This window comes from Castanea sativa, chromosome 2, assembly GCF_040712315.1.
Source record: "Castanea sativa cultivar Marrone di Chiusa Pesio chromosome 2, ASM4071231v1".
NCBI lineage: Eukaryota > Viridiplantae > Streptophyta > Magnoliopsida > Fagales > Fagaceae > Castanea > Castanea sativa.
Window position 1 is genome coordinate 9569398 of NC_134014.1, and position 12056 is coordinate 9581453.

At 35.7% G+C, this 12056-nt stretch overlaps 1 protein-coding gene and 1 long non-coding RNA gene across 2 annotated transcripts; both read left to right on the forward strand.

The window, feature by feature from the left end:
• Positions 1–826: 826 nt before the first annotated feature.
• On the forward strand, positions 827–1535 carry LOC142624428 (translocator protein homolog). Its single transcript, XM_075797993.1, has 2 exons — positions 827–1282; positions 1503–1535. Exons 1-2 carry the CDS (start codon positions 827–829, stop codon positions 1533–1535), a joined length of 489 nt encoding a protein of 162 aa, XP_075654108.1.
• Positions 1536–9541: 8006 nt separating this feature from the next.
• LOC142624038 (uncharacterized) lies at positions 9542–11223 on the forward strand. Its single transcript, XR_012842264.1, has 2 exons — positions 9542–9678; positions 11022–11223. It is a non-coding gene; the product is annotated as an uncharacterized LOC142624038 (long non-coding RNA).
• The last annotated feature ends 833 nt before the right edge of the window (positions 11224–12056 follow it).

Consider the following 12056-nt stretch of genomic DNA (forward strand, 5'->3'; position numbering starts at 1 on the left):
TAAAAACCTCATAGAATATGCCACGAGCCTTGTAGCTCAACTAATACATCGGTATCCATAGTTCAAATCTCTCTATTCTAATTATCGAAACATTTTTAAAAATAAAATAAATAAATACAATAATAATAAATAAAATAAAATAAAGCCACAATATACCCAATAGTTGGCTTATTTTGTCCGTGAAATGATGTAAATCTAGAAGTCTCAAATTTAATCTACTACACTATCAATTCAAAAGATTTTTAAAATGTCATGACTCATTGGTAAAGAATGAAACAATAACTAAAACAGTACCACAAAAATAATTATGTATAAAATAGGAAAGGAAACTAAAAAAAGTATAGGGGAAATGTATTTATTTTTGTTAAGAAGTTTGATTTTCTAACTTGTAAGTGGAAAATTCTTAAATACCCTCAAAGTACGGAAAAATTATGCTCTCTCATCTTACATTCATGGTGGATTCCATCATAAATTTAATGAATGGATCTCATCATGAATGTAAGAGGAATGAGCATTATTCTCTGTACTCCGAAAATACCTAAGAATTACTCCTTGTATGGGCGGCCAACCAACAAAAAGGGACAGAGTAAATATTTGTTTAAATGCAATTTAATTCTTCAATCCATTTAAAATGTGAGTCTTCTGAGATGATGATGTTATAAATGGGCATAAAATTTATAGCATATCCTTTTTAAGTTATTTTGATTCGTAACGTTCCATCTTATCCCTCCAATGTCTCCACCATTTGTCTCCTAATCTTTTGTCTCTTCAATTCATAACCAATTTCCTAATCCTATCCACACCACAAAGCACAAATTCCATTACAATGGCTATGCAAACCCTCCAACACTGGTCCAAGAATGAACCTACCAACACCACCATGGCCAAACAAGAAACCAAGAAAACCGAGTCCAAAAGGGCTATACAGTCCCTAACCCTAGCCATTGTTGTCCCTGTCTCTCTAACCATGTCCATCATTTTTATGTTTTGCTCGGGCCACAAGTACCAAGCAATGGGCAAACCATTTTGGTTCCCACCTCTTTGGCTCATACACTCTGCCTCTTTGGGATCATCTTTCCTCATGGGTTTTGCAGCTTGGCTTGTGTGTGCTCATGGTGGATTTCATACACATCCTGATGCATTACCACTCTACATTGCTCAAGTTTCACTAAGCGTAGTGTGGGATCCTCTTGTTCTCGTGATTGGTGCTAGATTTCTTGGGCTTTTGTTTTGTGTTGTCAACATTGGAACTCTTCTCGCATGTTACTATTATTTTCGAAAGGTAAATCCATTTGCAAAAGATCTTGTTAAACCCTGTTTGGCATGGACTGGATATCTTACTATTGTTAGTTTTAAGCTTATCTTTATTTAGAGTTTGGTTTTGCATAAATTTCGCTTCGGACCTATCCAAATTGAAACTTGTAGATGTTTGTGCCTTTTGGGCAGATAACAAGTGTTTTCGCAGACTATAATACTTGTTTGGTGATTAATTTTCAATTTAGATGAAAGGTGATGCCTCTGATTTTACCTATTAAAAATGCCGTGACCCAATGCAATTGTTTGGGGTAAAAGGCTTTCAATTTGAACGGTGTATACGAGTCAAGAGCCTAGTGAAGTGATCCATTGACTTTGCCCGGTTTTCTCGGAAGGAAAATCTGAGTACAAATTCTCCTCTCACTTATTGTCAGAAAAAAATATATACCAACCTTGGAGATGGTATATGAATATAGCTGCAAATGACATAAAGATGGTAGTCGATCATATATATATTTTCCCTTCTTTCCTTTTCAATATAGTGTTTTTTCTTTTTACAAATACAATATGATTAGAAATTTATTATCTCCAATCCATTTAATTCTTAACCATCCGGCTAAAACACCAACAAATTTATTTTTTCTGTGGAGAGATTCAAACTCTTTTCCTTTATTGTGCAATCTAATTGAGCTATCTAGAATCAACATTTCTTTTTTTTTTTTTTTTTTTTTGAGGGTGTTCAATGTTTTTTTTTTTTTTTTTTGAGAGAGTTCAACCTATGACGTCCGCTCTTGATGGTAGCTATTTATCATTAAACCAAGATATCAATCAGTTTTTTGTGTAGGCGGGAATTGAACCCAAAATCTCTTATATAACTATTAGAGACTTTTCCAATTGAGCTAACTAGAACCCACAAGGGTGTTCAAATGTATAGTTAAGAAGGCATTGTATGCAAATACACCATCCAAACATTTACGCTCTGTTTGTTTCAATAATGATGTTTTCTAGAAAATGAGTCATTTTCTAAAAAGCATTTTCTATAAAACTATCTCATTTTCCAATATTTGGTAGTAACTTTAAATAAGTTGAAAAACAACCTCTTAACTTCCCTTATTTAGCTTGCTGTGAGATAGAGTTGTTTTCCAAAAAAATTTAATGAAAAACAATCTCTAAAAATAAGCCATACTTTTTATATTGACCAAAGATAGTTTTCCTTTGACTCATATTTTTTTATGCTATCAAATATTGGAAAATAAGGAAAACTATTTTTACACAAGGTTTTCTATTGAAACAAACGGAGCGTTAAGAAAGGTTTAACTTTTTACCTAAAGATAATGACTTTGTGACAATTTTGATAATTTAATAGTTACAGTGAGAGGGTAGAAGGATTTAAGTTCTAGATATCTCTAATAGAAACACCAAAAGGTACTAATTAAATTATAAGACTTTTGGCAAGTTTGTGACCATTTAGTCATGGATCTTACGAGCATCTTATGAACATACACATGGAAAATTATCCACTACTTCGGGACCAATGTTCCCTCTTTTCACATGAACTAGTTAATAATCGATGAAATACATGAACATTTTAACAATTTTTTTTTTGTTTTAAATATGAAATTTGATATTTATGGTAATTAATAATTATTAATAAGTATTTAGGATAATTACAGTAAACCCACCTGAGGTATGGTCCGCTTTTACTTTGCCTACCCGTGGTTTAAAACTTTACACTTTGCCCACCTGAGGTTAGTTCTATTAGCCTTCCATAACCCACCTCAATGTTTGCCGTTAGAAAAACACATTTTTAGGTAAAAACAAATATAACAAGAATCAAAAAGTTAGGGTTTTAAATTCCAATGAAAAGTCATTGTCCCAATGGATCACCTGAGCATTTTTCAATGCCCCATCACCCAATTCCTTATTCTCAATCCTCCTTAATAGCTCTTTCACCACCGCCTCCGGCTCCGACTCGCCGACCAATACCAGGTTCCTCTTCTTACTCCTCAACAAAATATCAACAACCCATTTCACCTCCTCACCTCTCTGAAGTCCCAATTGGGCTGCACTCCCCTGTTGCTGCAACCGTGGATTCAAGTACAGATTCCTACTTGGTGCAGTGGGTCCACCTCTAAATCCCAGTCCAATAGGACCTCAGTTTGGAATCGAAGAAACCGAAGGCGAAGACAAATTCAGAGACTGCTTAATTGTGGCCTTTACAGCTAAGCTCGAAAAGCTTGCTTCTCACATAACTCGACTCACACTTGGGTCATTGAGAATCGATATAATTAGTTGCTCAAGCTTGACTTTTACCGCTAGAAGCGGCTGCTGCTATTGCTGCTCAGGGCAGCCACGCTCTGATGTGCCTCCGCTCGCTTCAGCGCCGCCATAAAAGCATTCGAGATTGGCGGCTTGATACCAGGGCTAAGGTTTTGAGTCGTGGGGAGCCGCTGGATTTCTCTCCCTGTCTTATATTCCGATCTAGCACCTAAAAGCCACCACCACGACACCAAACCCATGGCTGATCTACCATGATCCAAACCCACGGCTGGATTTTTCTATACCTCACACTTCAGTTGTTGGCTTATCTCTATCTCACTCTCTCTTTATTGATAACATTGTTGGTTGTTTTGAGATGTTGGTCTTCTTGTAAAATTTGGTTCAAAATTTTGAGTTGTTGTGAAAATGTTGATATTATTATAGATTAAAAATAATTTCATTAAGCAATTTGATTGGTGTGTTGTTCCTCACTTTGTTCTTATTGAAGTTCATGAGCAATGAAAAACCCTAGCTTTTTTATTCTTGTTACATTTGTTTTTGCCTAAATATGTGTTTTTCTAACGGCAAACAGAGAGGTGAGTTACAGAAGGCTAACGAGGCTAACCTCAGGTGGGCAAAGTGTAAAGTTTTAAACCACGGGTAGACAAAGTGGAAGCGGGTCATGCCACAGGTGGGTTTACTGTAATTATCCCTAAGTATTTTTATGATTGTATGTGTATATGTAACTATCTATTCTATTTTTAAAGGAAATATGAAGTGGCATGATTCTAATAGAAGGTTAATTAGATATTGAGTATAATTTAAAATCAATTAAAATTTTATATTAGAATAATGATGTGTGACAAAAGCTTATGTGACAAAATATTATGAGGTCAATTAAAAGTCAAACTATTTCATATATCAATTAAAAGTCAAACTATTTCATATATATATATATATATATATATATATATATATATATATATATATATATATGATCTCTTCCTTTGTTTTAAATTTTTTTTTCTAAAAATAGGATTTGCTAATTATGGTTGTTAATAAACATTTATTATTTTTAGATATAGTTTGATCAAGCATGCTAAAGACACAACAAAAATTCATAGCAGTTTCACGGAAAATTATTGAATACTATGGGAGTACCATAAATTCGTACTCTCCCCTCTCACATGAATTGTGGATCCCACCAAAAATTTAATTAGTGAGACTCACAATTATGCGAGAGGAGGGAGTACACATTTATGGTACTCTGGGAGTACCCAATAATTACTCCAGTTTCACAACAATCCCAAACTAACCTACCATTTCAAATTATAATGGGCCCGTCACTACAAGAAAATCGAGCTATTGAGGTGCTTTCTTGGCCTGCCGCTATAGATGAGATATATTGCGGCATTTCATTGGATCGTAGCAATAAATCTAGCCTTTTGTGGCGTACTACAGCGGCATTATATAAACCGCTGCAATATACGTGTTTTAGCAGCGTTAGACATAGCTATAACGGCGCTCCATAAACCCACTGCAATGTATGAGTTTCAGCGGCGTTTGATTTAGTTATAGCGGCGGTATTATCAAACCACCATAGTAAATATCTTTTTGCGGCATGTATTTTAATTACAGTGGCGGTTTAAGCGACCGCCACAATAGACCTGTTAATTGCCAAAAGGCCGATTTTTTCCCCTTTGTTTTTTTTTTTTGTTTTTTTTCCTTTCCCCTCATATAAACTTATCAATTTAGACCCCAACCTTTTCATTTCTCATCAATTTGTCTCCCTCTAAAAAAAACACTCTCTATCTCTCTCTCTCTTTCACTCTCACTCTCAAATTATAATCTCATGTCATTGATCTCAAAACCCAACAATTGATCTTCCCACCACCACCACACATTCCCACTCTCAAACGCTAGATTGGGTCTGTCTCTATTAGCACTCACCGCCGACACTAGCCAATTGAACCCCCAAAAACAACCATCGAGGCTTGACTAGGAATATAGGAGTGACTTTCAACAACACGTCCACAAACCACCCCACGACTCATCATCGGATCCAACTGACCACCACTTCCACAACCACCAATCACCACAGTCCACAATGGAGGGACGAGGCAAAAAGAGAGAGACCCATCGAGAGAGTAGCCCACTAAAAGAGAGACATTGATTTGAGCAAAAGAGAGAGTGAAGTATCGATCTTTGAGAGAGAGAGAGAGAGAGAGAGAGAGAGAGAGAAAGAGAAAGAGAGAAAGTTAGTATGAGAGCAGAGTACTTTGAGACATATTTGGGTTTGATTTTGAGCAAAAGTGATAGATAGAGAGAGTGGATCAATAAGTGATATGTGCGAAGAGCGAAGAGCAATGATGGCAATGCTTAGTCATGGAGTTAGAGAGAGTTCTAATAATTTTGGAAAATGAAGAGAGGGAGAGAGGACGGATTGCGAATGTCTTAGCTAGAAGAGTAGGAGAATCAGTTTGAGATGGAGGTTTTAGAGCTGAAGTTTTTTTGAGTGTATGATTGTGCAAGAAAATGCTTAATAAATTTTTTTTTTTTAATTGATTGTTATTGATCAAAGAATTTGTGTTATAATTTGTGTCCCTCTATAGTGGCGGTATTAAAAACCGCTGCAATATAAATATTATAGCGACAATTCTGTCAAGGGAGTTAATATCGTACCGGAGACCATTTCGGTTTGATAAAAAAAAACAAAATATTTCGGTACCAGTTAATACTGGTATATATATATAAGTTTTTTTATATAAATTATAATCTGTTTATATTAACATTAGGGGTGTCAAATGGGTCGGTTTGGGGTGGGCATAATTGGGTTGGGTATATAAAACTCATTTATCCATTAAAACTCATTTAACATAATTGCTTCTAACTCAAACCCAACCCAACCCAATTATTATGGGTAAACCCCAACCCACCCAATTACCCAATTATCAAAATGACCAAAATATCCCAAAAAACTAAAAATTACCAAAATACCCCCGAAATCCTAAAAATGACCAAAATACCCCGAAACCTAAAAATTACCAAAATACCCCCAAAACCCAAAAAATACCAAAATACCCTCCAAAACTTAAAAAATGACCAAAATACTCCCAAAACCTACAAAATGACCAAAATAACCCTAAAACTCAAAAAATCTCGAAACCCAAAAAATGACCAATATACCCCCAAAACCTAAAAATTACCATACCCCCAAAACCCAAAAAATGACCAAAACAATAATCAGAATGTGGTTTTTTGTTTTATTTTTTTGACACATTATTCAGACAACATTAATCAGAATCTTAGTGGGTTTCTTTTATTTGATGTTTTATTGGGTGCATGTGGGGTTTTAGATCATAGTGATAATGATGAGATGATGATGGGAAAGTAGTTCTTGGTGAAGTTGTTACTATTGGTTGTTTTGACTGTGGTGTTGTGCTTTTAGAGGTTTTCTTTTTCAGTTTCTGGTTGTGGGTCTTCCATATTTGAACATTTCCATTTCTTGAAATGGGTTTTTGACTGCATTTGGTAGGTGGTTCCTTTTTCTCTTGTTTTCATAGGATTAGGTAAGATGTCAATGCCAGCAATACTCAGATAAAAAGTTGTGGAATTTATTTGATGGAAGTGCTCAATCATGGAGCTAAAGAGTGATCTGGTGGTGGCAGTGTGATGAGCGAATATGGCAATGCTTGGTCATGGAGTTAGACAGAGATCTGATAGTTTTGGAAGAGAGAGAGAGAGAGAGAGAAAATGTCTTTGAAGGGTTGCAGAAATGGTTTGAGAAGGAGGTTTGGGGTTGAAGTTTTTCTTTTGAGTGTGTGATTGTGTGAGAAAATGCTTGATAAAATGTTATTTTGATTAATTGTTATTGATCTAAGAATATGAGTTATATTTTAGGAAGAATACAAAGAACATAAACATGTTCTTTCAATAAATTAATAATAATGAAAGGAATAAAAAAATTAATTTAATTATCTTATTTTATTTAAAAAAATTTAGAAATTCAAAATTTTTTAATTTTTATGTGATTTATTATTTATTTAAATGTTGACGTGGAATTTTTAATATGCTAAATACATTTTTTAAATATTTTTTTAATAGCCATGTCAGCATTTAGTGTGCAAACAATGCACTTCATTTGCCACATAAGCAATTTCTGTTTGTGAGATGATGGTAAGGACTAAAATGGAACACATTTTTCAATTTAGGGACTAAAAGTGGTAAAATAGAAAAGTAGAGACCAAAATAGAAATGACCCCAAAATATAGGGACAAAAAGTGCATTTATGCTTTTTTTTTTTGTCCTTCCCACACAAAATTTCCCACGCCTAACTATTTTTTTCACTCTTTCCCCCCAAATGTTTTGTCCCTTCCTGAAAAAAATTTCCCCAAAATTTTTTTCCCACTTAGAGCATCCACACCAGCTCATTTATTTTACATATCCATTTTTACACTAAAAACCTACTTTTTCTATTTTACACATTCATTTTTACAAAACACCCACATCAGTTCATCTATTCTATCACATCTTTTAATAAAATAATCAACTTTCATCCATTTTTTATTATTTCTTTTACCTAACACTCTACATATGCACGCGCGTCCTCATTCTTTCTCTCTACCCATTTTTTCTGAAATTGCTCTCTCTCTCTCTCTCTCTCTCTCTCTCTCTCTCTCTCTACCCATTTTCCAGATCACCCGTTCTCCGATCCGAGCTCCGACCCACGATCCACACTCCGATCCACCATCCACAGCTCCGATTTGAGCTCCGACCCACCATCCACACTCCGATCACAGCTCCGAGCCACGAGCTCCGATCCGAGCTCTGATCCACCATCCACATCTCCGATCTGAGCTCCGATCCACCATCCGCAGCTCCGATTCACGATCTCCAATCCACCATCCACAACTCCGAGCCACGAGCTCCGATCCGAGCCCCGATCCACCATCCACAGCTCCAATCCGAGCTCCGATCCACCATCCACAGCTCCGATCCGAGCTCTGATCCACCATCCACAGCTCCGAGCCACGAGCTTCGATCTGAGCTTCGATCCACGATCCACACTTCGATCCACAGCTCCGATCCACCATCCACATCTCCGATCTGAGCTTCGATCCACGATCCACGAGCTTCGTGTTTGTGTATCTCTGTTTTTTTTTTTTTTTTGAGCAAGTGTATCTGTGTTGATTTCTGTGTGGATGTGTTTGTGCATGGGTGTGTTTTTGTGCATATGAGGAAAAAGAAGAATATGAGCAGTTAACTGGGAAAAGAGAGAAAAAAAAACGAGCGAACGAGAAATTATAAAAAAATTGGATAAACGAGCTACAGTAACCGTGTTTATTTACACGGTTACTGTAGCTCATGGATGAATTTTCACAGTTTTAAACATTTTTACACCCACTTTTTTTGCTCAAAATGTGTAAAATTGATAGTTTTTTCTGTTTTAGAAGTTTTTACATGAGCTGGTGTAGATGCTCTTACATCTTTAATTTCCCACACAAAAGTTTCATTTCTCACACAAAACCATCTCCTTCTCTCTCTCACGCACACATGTTGCACTCTATCTTACACACATACTCGGCGGCGTTGATCACTCACAAACACACCCGCTGAGCAGAGCCCAGCCCGGCACTCGTCGGGGTCGAGCCCAGCCCAACCTAGCCCGACAACGACACCACCCATTCTCAAAGTCTTGCTACCTCTCTAAACCCATCTCTCTCTCTCTCTCTCCATGGTGAAACAGCTTAAGGGTCATCTAAAAGTTGAGCTTTTTAAGGCTTTATGTGATTTTGATTGTTTTTGGGATTTGATTTTGGATTTTGATGAACCAGGTTGTGGGTGGGATTGAGTTGCCGTCGGAGTAAAGCCAAGACAATAAGGGTTTTGGGATTGTACATCTAGGCAGGTTTTTATTTTCCTTTTGTATTTGGGATTTCATTATATATTTTTTTTAGCATTTTTTTAGTTAAGTTTGTGTTTGGTTGCTGGGAATTCATAGGAAGAGAAGGGAAATCTATAATTTGAGGTTTTCCCCTTTCCTATCTAATTATAAATTAATTTAGCTATGGTAGAAGGCTCTCTGAAGTCTAAAGGCCGAGGGAGGGAACTGGGAGCAGTTTTTGTAAATGTCAAATGGCACTAGACTTGAATCTCTTGTTGATCGTAAGCTTTTTCTTTCTTCCTCTTTTAATTCTTCCTTTCAATTTTATGTCTTATTATAATAACAACCTAGATACATTGAACACGGGTAAGTCTGTTTTAAACATTCTGTTGTCATAGTAGATTTGTATTGAGAACAAAAAAGAATTTGTTATTTGAACATTCTGTTATTTGCTTTTTGTATATGGGGTTTGATTATATATTTTTTAAGTTCAAGATAAGTAATGTTAAATCTCAACTAAAGAATTTGATTGATAGGTTTATGTGGGTGAGTTAGAATTGTTTAAGTTGACTTAAACCATATTGTGGGGTATAGAAATTTAATAAGATAATAATGTCACGCGTCATACTCGAGGCCAAGGAGGCCAGTTCAGTTCCGAGGAGACCATACCCTCGGACAGTAAGGCCGGAAAGGCGAGCCATGGCCACGTCAATGGCACACTACCCAAGGATGTCACACCGTAGAGAAAGGGTTTCAGAGAAGGGGGTTAGTCATGTCGTGTCTGAAGGGATGGAAGCTATCACCATATTAATTGCATCCCACCAAACTCTCTAGACGCATTTATGTGGAGAAGACCTTTGAACAATGCTGTCTTGGTTGCCACAACTCACAGAAGACTTGGGGAAACGTCTGATGGGACAAGAACTTGGGTGGTGGCCTGTATGATCAACAAATAAAGGGTCAAGATCAATGGAAAGAGGATATATAATGTAAAAAACCTTCCAGAAAAAGGGGCATCTAAAAATTGTAGAAGAAGACACTATAGCAACAAGAACTGAAATTGTAACCAAGTCTGAAGAAATATATTCAAGAACTACTCTCCTTGGATTTTGCCAATGATGGATTTTTTTTTGAAAAGCTTGTTTTTCTTTGCTTTATTATTATCTTTAATCCAATGTGAGCGTTGTTCAATTTATTGAAGCCTAGTTTTTAAGTCCACTCTCTAAAAATTCATTGTGTCAAGCTCTCTGGGCCCTAACCCTGTCACTTTTTGGGCTTAGGATCCAAAACCTACCCTTACACATATGATATTAAGTTTCATTCTCCCAGTTCTTTTTGTCAAATTTTCTCAACAACCAAATGTAGGTTTTGAAATATGTACCTCTACTTATTGAGGTAAGTTTTAGTCTTAGTAACATGCTAAATGGCTGCATAACTTTTTATCTATTTTTTACCCTGTTTTTATCGAGGACTAGAGGGTTGGGCTATATATATATTGATGGGTAGAGGATTGGACTATATATTTGTTGGATATTTATGTCTCTTTTAATTCATTCTTTTTTTTAGGGGTGTCTCTTTTAATTTATGGTATTTTTCTTTTTTTATATCTTTTCACTAATTATAGGCATGAGTTAGCAGAAGACTGTGCGGATGATAATGATGCAAAGATTTCGATCTCTGAATTGAGGAAGGCAGTTCTAGAGGAGCTAAAAATGCATAATTCATTTGTATAAGTAAAATAAACCTTATCTTATTCTGTCTATGAATTGCTCAATTGCCAAGAAATGTAGGTTAACAAAAGAAAATTGGAGGCCAAATCTTATTCATTATGTTTTCATTGTGTTTTGGTTGGTAAAATATGATATATTTAACTAGACGGATAGTTATATTAGGTTCTAGTTTTGCGAGTGTGGGAAATATAATGGAGATATAAAAAGTGGTTTTAGAGCTTTTATTGAACTATTGTTGTTGTAAATCTTATAGAGGGTTCTATTATTTTATTTTTTTGTATTAATAGCATGGACATTTCCATTTTCATATCATGGTATTTGAAAGTGGATGGAATAGGGGTTTAATCTTAGGATAAAGAACCAACCTCCCCTTGACACCCCCCCCCCCCGGAAAAAAAAAAAGAAAAAAAAAAAGTATATATGAACATTACTCTCAAGACTCTTTTTATTTGGTGGCTGATTTAGGGGGCCCTAGGTTTGGCACTTCTCATAATTAAATTGTGATTGATATAATAAGTTGGTAAATTGATCAACATGGTTTAATAAAAATGGGTTCTTTGTGAGCTAGTTGTTATTCTTGACTGTACGGTACGTTGAAGTTTGATGGTGAGGCAATCAAGTTGGGAAGGCATACCTAACCAAAAAGTTATTTTGGAAAACATAAAGTGTGATTGTTGTGGTATTAGATTTTCACGATGTAGAAGCTTTGGCCCATATATTTAAGAATTATGCCCCTATGATTTATTTTTCTTTGGTGCAAAATTTGATGCAGATTGCAAATTCTCCTTGTTGAATAATTTACTTTGACATAAAAAATTTGAAAGCAATTTTTAAGGGTTAGAAATATAGAGGCAAAGGTGCCTTGTAATTTATTGGAACATAGATGTGTATTAAGTAGAAGTCGAATAACAAGGAAAACATGTGAGAGA